The sequence below is a fragment of the Parasteatoda tepidariorum genome, chromosome 11 (genome assembly GCF_982258835.1).
Source record: "Parasteatoda tepidariorum strain Cologne lab strain chromosome 11, Ptep-v5.0, whole genome shotgun sequence".
Taxonomy (NCBI): domain Eukaryota; kingdom Metazoa; phylum Arthropoda; class Arachnida; order Araneae; family Theridiidae; genus Parasteatoda; species Parasteatoda tepidariorum.
Window position 1 is genome coordinate 83784457 of NC_141765.1, and position 12368 is coordinate 83796824.

Below are 12368 nucleotides of genomic sequence, written 5' to 3' on the forward strand. Positions count from 1 at the left end.
AACTAAGGTATATTGAAAAGTAAAAATAATATTTAGAGTCAGTTTTTAACTCTTTAACGACCCAAGTAGAAGAAAATATACCACCGTAAACATGATTAGTTTTTCAAACGCAGATGAACTCCCCCATTTTGTTGGGGGGTTATCTTTGGTCATTTGCTTCACAGCTGGCAAGAGTCTCCCCCACATGATTAGTTTTTCAAACGCAGATGAACTCCCCCATTTTGTTGGGGGGCTATCTTTGGTCATTTGCTTCACAGCTGGCAAGAGTCTCCCCCACGTCACTAATAAGTCAAAGGCGCGCTCTTCCTGACAATGGAACTTCCTGGCATTCAAACTAATAATCGACTTGTGAACATCGCTTATTTTTTCCCCCACAGAAAATTTTTCTGGTTAAATATTCAAAAGCGGTAGTAAAGTAAATAATAAGATTTTTATATTTTTTACCACATATCCTCTTTAATTAGATATTTATTTATTTTTATACACTTTTTTTAAGATTGGGGTTATTTTTCCTTAAAACTGATTATTTTTTAAATGCCTATATCATAAAATATATATATATATATATATATATATATATATATATATATACATATATTATCTTGAAAATGTGTTGAAAGATCAGCTTTCTCAAAGTAACAAAAACATTTTTTTAATTATTTTTTGTTAATATTAACTTAAATCATGTTCATTTTAGCTTTATGAGTCAAATAAAGTTCTGATAATATTGAAGTTTGTCAATAAAAATGTTTTTGTATAATTAAATAGAAAAATATTAGCTTGAACTATTTTCCTGATTTAATTGAATACTTGGAAGAATAACAGAAATAACTTTCCAAATGCGTAGATATTTAGGTATAACTGTAGCAAGAGACGCTGAAACTGGCAATTACTGTTTATAAAATACAGTAAAAAACCGATGACTAGCCGTAGTACGAAATTATGACTATCCATCACTGGAATTCTAACCTGGTTCACTTCATTGGAGGGCGAATGTTCTATAGCCTGGGCCGCCACGGCTCTACATCATATTTTTAGAACTAATGAGATTATGACTACAATTTTGAGTAAGGAATATTATAACGTTAACCAAGTATTGTGCAGTAATTGGATTTTTTACTGCTTGTTAGTGAAGATTAAGAATTCAACTAAAAAAAAGAAATTGTAATACTTTTCCTTTTTTTAAATTTAATTATGGATTTTTTTTTTTTTAAACTTTACTATTTTTAATTAAATATTTTTATTTATTGATCTAACAAATTAAACCACCTGTAGCGGAAACAAATAATATTGTTTAACAAATAAAATTTTCTCAAATAAAATTATTTCTTTAGATACATAATGTAATATAAGCTTCTTAAATAATAAAAATAAGTTCCTTCACTTCGATTAATTTAGACGTTTCTCTGTTTCACATAACGAAAATGGGCGTATATTAGCTATTTCTCTTTTATTTCATACTCATCAAAAGGGTAAAAAAAATATTTTTAAATAATTAAGAAAACTAGATTTCTCTTAGGTGATATCTTTGGTATTATTTAATAGTATATATGAATTATTTTCTTCAAAATGCATATAAATGAAATATATGAATCTGAATCAATCTGAACTATTTTAATTGATGTCTGGTTTTATCCATAAATATGCTACACCTTTAAAGCCATATTTTGCTCAACATAAAATGTCTGAAATATATTGAAACATTGAAAATATTTTACTTAAACTGTTCTTTATAATATTAAATTCCTGTACAGTGACAAAACATTATTTTTATAATCAAATAAATATCAGATAATTCAACTATAATACTGTTTTCAGAAGAGTACTAAATCAAACACAAAAATTGCTCGTTTTTATTTTCTTGGATTAAAGATTAACTTTTAAAATTGCTATTAAATTAAATAATTTTTTTATTTGAATAAACTATTGATTGGGTTAAATTTATCATTACAAATTAGCATATTGTCAATTCTATTTAACCACCTGCACTCAATTACAGACTATAAGTACTAATCATATGAGAGTACTACAGAAAGGTTCAACAAATAATTGCGACATTTAGTAAATGGAAATAGATTCCAAGTATTTTTCAAACAAGATAAGTTGCTATTGTCAATGCCTACCTATTAGCTTCACTTTTCCGCTTAGTCACAAAAGAACTGGATATACCATCCTTTCGCCGTTAGGTGACCAAGGAAACTCGCTTTCAGTACTTCTGACTGATGGTTTTTTCTTTTAGAAATTTTTTATTTGTTGCATTTAAACTCGCTTTTAAGAACGATTTCAAAGGCTCACTATCACCCCCTTCTTTTCTCTAATAAATCTATTAATTTTGAAATTTTTCCCTATATATATATATATATATATATATATATATATATATATATATATATATATATATATATATATATATATATACAGTCAATTCGCTATAACTCGAAGTACGATAACTCGAATATTACTATAACTCGATTTTTTTTATGAGGTCCCGACCCTTTTATCTTCAATTTCATGTTAATTATTCTCGATTACTCGAATTTTACTCCCTTTAACTCGATTTTTTTTGGATCTTTTAAAGCAAAAAAACAAAACCTAGGAGCTGATATCTTGCCCCTTCCTTTGCAACACACACACAATCTCTTTTGCACTCTTCATGGAGAAGCTAAAGCTGTCTCTCTTGAAGTATCTGAACAGAGGTTAAATGAAACGTTACCAAATTTAAATCAAGCATACAGTTAAAATGATGTTTTCAATATTGATGAAATGGGTTTATTTTTTAAATGTCTTTTAAATAAGACTATGATGTTTAAGGATGAAAACTGCTCAGGGGGTAAAATGAGCAAGAAACGTTTGACTGTCCTAGTTGAAGGAAATGCGTCTGGGACCGAGAAATTGCCCTTACTTGTTATCGGAAAATACCGAAATCCCCGATGTTTTAAGAATGTAAAATCGTATCCTTTGGATTACAAGTCTAACAAAAAGTTTTGGATGACATCAGTTTTATTTGAAGACTATGTAAGAAAATTGGATCGGAAATTCTTCGCTAAAAAAAGAAAAGTGATACTCTTTATGGATAAATGCACAGCGCATAGCGATCTACCTAATTTGAAAGCAGTAAACTTGCAGTTTCTCCCGCCAAACACAACAGCAAAGTTGCAGCCGATGGACCAGGGTATCATAAAGTGCTTAAACAGTCTTATCGTAAATGGCTTGTCAGAAAAATGATCTTAAATATTGTAAGCATTTAGAAGATTTGTAATTAATAAGCATTAATTAAATAATCCGACAATATTTTGAAAGTCCAAAACCTAAACTAACGGTAAGTCGAACTTCCGATATGTCGAAGTTTTCCGTCAGTCCTATCAGATTCGAGTTATCGCGAATTCACTGTATAATTGAAATAATTTAGATAAATTTGTTCAATTTTTAAGTCAACTAAAGAATCTAGCAATTTGACTTAAATAATCAAAAGAGTGACAAGAAATTAAAATTACACCATTCAGATAACTCAAGATAATAGATACTATTATGTATTGTGACTTGAGGATAATTTTTTTAACAAGATGTTTTTTGCTGCTATCTGATCCAGGACTTAAATTAATTATATACAAATTTATTTATTTATTATATAACTTACTATAAGATTATTCAATTAAATTAAATTCTTATCAGCAATGTCAATAAACAAAGTAATAAACTTATTTTTAAGCTGATTCGGAAATTGTAATTGTAGTAAAAAAGTAAATAATGATTAACAGGCTCTGGTTTATAATTAGAATATATAACTTGTTTCTTGAAGAAAATGTATTCAAATGGAATAAGCTATTTTCATAACAATTAATTACTTAAAAACATTACACTTGAAATCTGAAAAACCATTTCATTCAGGAGAATCTACGATATTGTTTGACCATACCTATTGAATTACTTTTATACAATAACTGCATTATCAAAACTGCTTACATATAAGTGAGATAAAATTTACAAAATTCCTTTACATGAAAGCAATTTCCTGTAAACAATAATTTTATATAATTTATTATTCTTAATAACTAATTTATTTAATTTTGAAAGCACTTTAAGTATAAAACCACTGAACTTTAAGTTTGTTAACAAGATATACTGTGTCCAAATATAAAACTCGAAAGTAATAGAAAATTAATACCAGAAAGAGCGAAATTACTGTAACGATGCAAATATAATACAATAAAACAAAATTGAAAAAAAAAAGCTCCATTATTTTTTTTTAAATATTTTTATAGTATTTAAAAGTATACAAAAAGGCATTGTAATGTATGCATTATATTACGTTAATCATAAATTCAGATAGAATTGAATTTAGTTTTCTTTAGTTGAGCATAAAATGGAAATTTTTATAAGAATTTTAAGATTTAAAAATGTTTTCATGAAAGTAAAACGAAGTCTAAAACATCTTTCCTAGATCAAGTTTAAAAGATATATTATTAATATAATGTATTTTAAATCATTTTATCTGTTCTCTAAAATTTTCTTTTATCTATTCTCTAACAAAAAGCACACTGTAATAAAATTGATTACTGAAAAATACCAAACAAGATAATGGAGAACAAAATTGAAAGAAATAAAATATTTGAAAAAAAAAACCTATAAAAAGTTCATAAAATATTAACCTTTTTTTTCACTCAAGGTTCAAAATTGCTATGAACTAATGATAACATTATCATTAAAATATCAGTGATTAACAGAAAGCATTATACAATGTTGGCTTTATCCAAATTTTTTTCAGTAATTTCGGTATTTTTGAACATGTATTTTTAATTGTATAAAAAATTTACATTTGGTAGTCAACAGTAAACACGTTTCAATTTTATTAAAAAGGTATTCGTTTTAATGGACGCTGGGATTTCAAAAATAAATTCCCAAAAGCCCGCCATTCCCGAATTTTTAATAAATAAATAAAAAGGTCCAGTTCCAACAACAAACAAATCTGTTACAAATTAAGAGGATTTTGTGTTTCTCTAAATCCACAGGCGGAAATGCTTCTAAATAAAGCGTGAAGATCACACACCTCTTTCCTTTCGACTTTTTATGAGTTCCTATACATCAGTGACAAGCAGCTCATCCCCTCCCAATCACTACTACCCATTCGCCCCCACTGACCCGAAAAAGGCGTTAAGTAGTCCAGATATCTTCAGGCCTCTTGGTCTTTAAAGAGTTAAAGAGGACATTATCTTTTCAGCTTTTTTTTACTGTATTTACAAGAATCTGACACATTTTGGGTAATCAAGCTTCTATAATATTTCATTATTATTATTAATTAATTTGAAAATTAAGCTTTATCTTAGTCACCATGCACTGACTTAACCCATTTTATAGAAACAGCAAGGCATTTACGTACAAAAAATGTACAGGTGAAACACGTAGTTTCACCTGTATTAAGTAGTTAAAAATGTAATTGTTTAAATATATTACAAGAATGTAATATATTTAAATGAAACGAAATATGTAAAGATACTTACATTATTTAAGAACTTTTGGTTTGTATCTTCATTTCTTATCTCGAGTAGACTAAAAGAAAAAGAGTATCATCACTGTAATGTAAAATAAATAAAGAAAAAATAGTCAAAAAGTAGCATAATTCTTTTTTATAAGCTGATAGTTAATAAAGATTTTTAATGAAATTACAGACGAACTAAAATGTATATTTTTTTAACTAAAACAGTGGTTGCTTTCTTTATTTCCCATTTTTGAAATTCATTGTCACACATATTTATTTCAATATTCTTAGTTTAATTAAGTTATAATAAACAATTTAAATGTCTCAAATGAATAATATCCAGAAATTGATGATGAAAGACTTACTCGTTACTGAAAAAACTTCATTAGCTTCAAAAATTAAGCTGGAAAAAACTGCATGAGTACTTGAAATAATTAAACAACAGTAGTCAAAAGTGGCAAATTAGGGAAGGAAAGATTTCCAAGAGGAATGAAGGACAGTGTGGAACTAGTGTCATCAGGGAATCAGCATTCATTTTATAGGCAACTTTTCTTTTCACTTTTTCCAGGCTTTGGAGTGGCAAATATAGTAGCACAAATTTAACATAACACATACTGTGCAGTTGAAAACTAATTTTTAATTTTTTTAAATTTTATTTTCTACACAGTAATACAAAAAAGTACAAATAGAAAGGTTTGCATATGCATGCACTATACTGTACATACTTAAAAAAATTAATTGTGATAAAGAAAAACTTTCTGCTTGATAGCCTTTTGCTTGATTGAGAGCATCAAGGATTCATCCAAATTCTTTTTAAGATGGATTATAATGCAAAAAAATTTTGGTGGGGGAAAAGTGCATTATCTTTGATCAATGCAATAAATTGGACAATTCGATTAATCGACGTTGAAAAAAACGGTCGTAACTATCCATTAGTATTGTATTTTTTAGATTACAGCTAGCATTTTACATTTTAAGAGTGAAAAAGTCACATCCTTAAAGTAATTTTTACTCAGAAAAATACATTTCTGTGTCTGATTTCTCAACTTAAAATATTGTCTACACTAATTAATTGGCATATTTAAAGACTATTTTGTGAAGCATTAAGATTACATGTTAGTATTGGAAAATCTAATCTTTAGACAAAAGCTATTCAGGTGTTCTTTTTTTTGTGCTTCAATAGGATTTTTAATATAAAAAAATTCCTGATTTCTTTTTCTTGTTAGCAACAAGTATTTTATATCAATTGATTGAATCTTTATACTATTTTTGGCACATTAAACCATTTTTTCTATGACAAAAAAAAAGGAAAAACTAGTAGTGAGAAATAGATTAAACAGTTAATAATTTTAGATAAACATTGATAAGAAATAAAATCTGTGACCTGACGATGAAAAAGTGTGCTATATATTAACTAAATTACCAAAATATTTTGAATTTCTATAATATAATATAATCTAAAATGTAAAAAGTATCAGTTTATCCTTACTTTGTATAATATTCAGTTATAAATAGAGCCATTTGTGACTGAACTGGATTTGATTCAACAGAAAGTGCCTTCAGTTGATAATCTAAAGCCTAATTATGAGAATCTAGTTAGTGATGTAGTGTTGAAAAAAGACAACGAAAAATAAATTATCATAAATAAAGCATTAGTTTTGGAAAGAAAGTGTTTTAATATCCCTTACCTGATCAAAGAGTTTTTCCAGTGCACATAGCTTTGCAGCAGCTTGAAAATTTCCAAAATTGAGGCAGTGATTGAGAAGCATAGTAAAATCAAAATATTGATGAAATATCTGTAATATTATGAAAAAATTAATCTATTTAAGATTTTAATATAATAATTAAGAAGAGTATAGAAAGAATAAAAAAACACAGAATTAAAAATAATTAATAGACAGAAAATTTATTCAAAAATATTTTTTATTAAGAGTTAAATAAAATTTTTCATCATTCCATAGAATATTCATGCATATTAGAGCAAGTTGAAAACAAACAAAAGAAAATTGAGTAGATTCCAAATTTGGCTGATAATTGTTATGCAGTGTTATTTGCAATGTAAAAAGACATGATTCTAAAATTATTTGGCAAAAGATAAAACCTAACATATATTTTAAATGTCACATATTACGGTAAACTTAACCTTCAAAGGTAATAGAAAATATTTATATCTCATTAGTTAATGTTTATTATGCAACTGAAATCTATTTAATAAATTACAATTTCAGTTCCAAGCGTTTTTATGAGAAAAAAATGTAAGGAATATATTTATTATTAGAGGATTATATATAATTTTAAAAGAAAAAATATTAGAAAGTTAGAAAATTCGTAATGCCTATTAATGGCTTTGTTATATTTTGTAAAATGTTCTGAAAATACTGTGAGTTTCAATTGCAAGCTTTACAAGTTAAAAGTTTTAAAACTGTAAAATTTAAATGAAAGATTTTTAAAAAAATGCTTATATTTTCAGTCATTATTTTAATATTTAAAGCCCAAATTCTCAGAATTTTGTATTATTATATTTGCTAAAAAATGCTGCGCCATTATAAAAACACTTATTAAAAGACATGAGCTTATCAGTATTGTCAATTTTCAAAAAATCATTAAGATTATGAGGGAAAAGTATAATAGCAGTCCATAAATATTCAAGATAAATAACAGACTGACTTATAGCCATATAAAACATAAAGAAAGAAAAATGAAAAACTGATATTGTAAAATGAAAAAAATATACAAGAAAAACAGAAATTTTTATTTTATTTTAACTCCTTATTCTTATTTATTTCCTTCTCTTTCAATTTTTAACGCAACAAATCTCAGTTATTCATATTGCTGGAATTTTCAGTAAAAGTATCCACTCTAAAATTAAAATGCCAACTCAACAAAAAAAAACTTTATTAGAATTAAACCCTGATTAAAAACAATAAAGGTAGAGGGAGAAAAAAAACTGGAACAATTGTCCACAAAAATATTAATAATAGTTCATATTAATAATATAATAATAATATATAAAATATTAATAATAATACAAATAAGTAGATGACTGACTAAAACAACCCATGTAAACAAACTTAAATTGAAAAAAGGTAAAACAAATTCAGGAGAAAAATAGTTTGTTTTTAACTCTTACTTTATTATCAACTGTTTCAGTGCTTTAATGTCAAAACTCTTTGCTTTCTATATTACCATACTTTGGGAAAAGTGAAGCGCCATAACAAAAATGATATAAAAAAAGTTTATTGAAATCCCTCAGACTGTATAAGACAAAGATAAAAATGATATTTAAGTTTACTGTTCTTGCCTTCTGAACATTTTGAATCTCTTAAAAATTAAGTTACAGCTGACAGAGTTCTCTAAAAATGCAGTTTCATCAGTATTAAATATGTCTTTTTTAGATATTAAACTTTAATAGCTACTTCAATATTGTACCTTTCTTGAAAATCAATATCAGCACTTCACATAACCATAATATGAAGAAGAAACTAAAGATAATAAAGAAATTTGACTTACATTCAATGCAGCATGTAGAGCACGCGGTCCATATGGAGGATCATCAAGTGATGATAATTGAGGAATATTTTCACCTAAATTTCTACTTTGAAGATCATGATTTAAAATTTTCACTACCTATAAATAATACGAATGTGTTTCATTTAATAACTTGAAATATATTTTATCCTACTAATAATTACCTGATCTCATATATAAAATTATGATAAAAAATGTGATAGCACTTGGTAAAAAATGTTGTAAAATATGGTAAAAAATTTGATAGCACTAGCTAGAGCAACCTTTAATAATTTAACAATAATCTTTCAGTCAGTCTAATAATTTCAACATGAATAATAAAATTTTATATTTTTTTGAATAGACATTCAGTTTTATATATTTCACATGTCTGAGACAACATCATAAAAGAGTTTTGAATTAAAAAAATATGTTTTAATGCATTAAAAAGTTTAACCCTCATGTTAAAATTTGAAACAGTCTTTAAAAACATTACTGAGTGCAATTACCATAAATAAAGTTTGATTATGTGTTTCTGCACTATACATAGCTAAAAAAATTCAGGTTTGCTTTAATATCGCATGTGGGTTACTCTATAAACATCATTTTACATCAAAAGAAAGGTTTAAGCAGAAAAAAGGTAGCATTTTAACATTCAACAACACATTTTTGAAAATACTTACAGAGTATTCATTTTCAAAACTGCCACTGTCATAAATGCTGGATTTTATTTCATAATAAGGAACAGCAACTTCAATTGGGCGAAGAACACTCTGACGACAGGGCTGTGTTATGGTTATCATTCTACGATTAGTACGAATCGTTATAACTCTGCCTCCAGAAGAACCAGAATTATGTTTAGTGTTGGACTCAAGAACTGGTTTTAATCCAAGCTAAAATATTTAAAGTAAGTGTTTTTGTTTTATATCAAATTATTGAATTCAACAAGTTAAATCATCACGATAAACACTCAATATTTTTAAGAAACGAAAAAGTAAATAAGGTAATCTGCCATGCTTCTAAAAAGATTTCAGTAAGAACAAGTTCTTTAAGAAGTAAAGAAATTTAACCTTTTTTACAAGAGAAAATACAGTGGAAAATCCCATATCCGAAACTGTTGAGACTTCAGTGAGTCAGGAGAAAAGAATTTTCTAGATAAGTCTTTTAGGAACACAAACATAAAAAATATGCTATTCAATTAAAAAAAATAACAAATAGATGATAATTATTGCCAGTTTCATACACCAAAGTTTTGTTATGGGTTGAAAGGCCTTTAATTAACTAAAGAATGCTTAGTATGATAAAATATATTATGAATAAATTGATAGCAGTGAACAGATTATAATTCGAACTTTCTCTTACATAAATAAATACACTTTTTCTCTTCTTTTCTCCCGTTTGATTTGAATAATTAGCAGTGCACATAATCAAATAAAAATTACATTAAAAACGAGCTTCAAGTTCCAAAAATAAAATAATCGAACTTAATAAAAAAAAAGGAAAAGAATTGAGCGCATTTTTTTTTTCGAAAACATTTATAATTTAAAGGGAAACAAAGCTTGCTTGCTGATGTTTTTTTTTCAAGCACTATTACTATATAGCTTCATTAATATTGAAGCTGAATAAATGTTTCGCTATCTTTCCGATAGCAGCAACAAAAAAAATTTCTTTACTAATACTTTTTTTCTAACAGGTTATGGGCAAAAAAATTTTGTTTTTAAAAAGGAAAAAAGATTTGTTTTTTCTGATTGTTAAAAAAAGTCCAGAAAATAGATATTTACTGTAAGTGGATTTCTGGATATGAGACTTTGCACTGTAATTATAAAAATTAATAAATTTTCACATGGACTAAGAAGCATAATAGAAATTTTTTAAGACAGTGATAAAATATGAAATTAAATAAATTTTAAGAAAATTATTACTGAAAATGTATGGACCTATAAAAAAACGGAGAATTTTGTACAAATACGAAGTCATAGTCATAGCTTGGGTTTACAGCACCTGATAACAAACTTAGTGTTTGCACCATCTTATTGCACTATGATGCCAGGTTTACAAGGGGCTTTTCATGACCATTTTAAATTTTAGATTATGTGAAAACTGAAATCCAATGCACTTGGTATGGGATTGTTAAATTTTATATTGAATAAGATTTTACAACTATAAATGTTTTTTCAAAAAGAATGTAACTCAATAACTTCATTAATTTTCATTCAATTCATTTTAAAATTTAACAGTGTATGTTAATGCAGTTTATATTACACTTAGATGTTCTTGATTGATTAAATGATACGCATTTATTCTAAGAGCATTTTTCATTCAATATAATGCCAATTTGTTACAAATATTTAAAAAAAACTATGAGCAAAGCAAGCTACAATAATAATAATAAATATGCTGTTCATTTTTTAGGTAAATTGGTTAAAAATTTGAAAAAGTTATGGGGCCTGCAATTAGCAAACTAAACATTTTATAATGGATATCATTTTAATTTTTATTTTTATGAATTAGATGCCCCTCTAAGCCCACACCCGCTAGATATGCCACTGCATGCAATTACAAAAAATTTAAAAACCAAATATGATGAAAATAGTTAAATAATCTAAAATTAGACAGTTGGGTTACATTTATTGTTATAAAAAATCAAACCAACAACAAAATAAAATTAAAGGAAAGCATAAAAAGGAAAACACAACCCACAAGTTGTCAAGATTGTGTTGAAGACTTAAAACTTATCTTAAGTCCACAGCACTAAATTTATTTCATATTGCCAATGGTTTTTATTCCAGAAATAAAAGCACACATACAATGCACAATGTTAAAACTCAACGACTGAACTTTCAAATCCAAGTACAAAAAAGAATATCTAAATTTCATTACACAAGAAACAACATACTTGACCACTGTCATTTTGTCCCCAACCAAATATTTTAGCATTCATATCAACAGCAATTGAGAAATCAGCTCCACATGAAATGTGCTCAATTTGTCTATCTTTAAGTCCAATAACCAAAGAAGGTATTTTCTAAAAAAAAAATTTAGAAAAGCATAACATTTAGAATGCACAACATTTAAACCTTCCCGATCAGCATAAAAATATAAACCCCTATTTTTTAATCACACATTCACTGAATTTTTCTGTAAGCACATTCAAAATAAATTTTATAAATAATTTTCTATAAATTTAAATTAGTATTCATTTTAAAAATGATGTGATTTATTTTAATATTTGACTTTTTAATGTCAACATGAATAGCTTGAAATATAGAATATTTAAAATTGGTGGTCAGAAAAACTATATTAGTTTTGTAGTTAACTACAATATTTATTACAAATATAGCTAACTACAGCTACAAGTACTTTTCTTTTTACAGTAATGACTACA

The 12368-nt window shown here is 26.4% G+C and overlaps 1 protein-coding gene across 2 annotated transcripts in view; it reads right to left on the bottom strand.

The window, feature by feature from the left end:
- The window catches only part of LOC107446431 (uncharacterized), a 63154-nt gene that overhangs the window by 3236 nt on the left and 47550 nt on the right, over window positions 1-12368 (bottom strand). For both annotated transcript variants that reach the window (XM_016061072.4, XM_016061073.4), the window contains exons 24-29: window positions 11880-12008; window positions 9667-9876; window positions 8987-9103; window positions 7165-7272; window positions 6966-7054; window positions 5499-5547 (exon numbers count right to left, since the gene is read on the bottom strand). In XM_016061072.4, the coding sequence (XP_015916558.3) occupies window positions 5499-5547; window positions 6966-7054; window positions 7165-7272; window positions 8987-9103; window positions 9667-9876; window positions 11880-12008 (702 nt within the window). The remainder of the gene's footprint in view (window positions 1-5498; window positions 5548-6965; window positions 7055-7164; window positions 7273-8986; window positions 9104-9666; window positions 9877-11879; window positions 12009-12368) is intronic.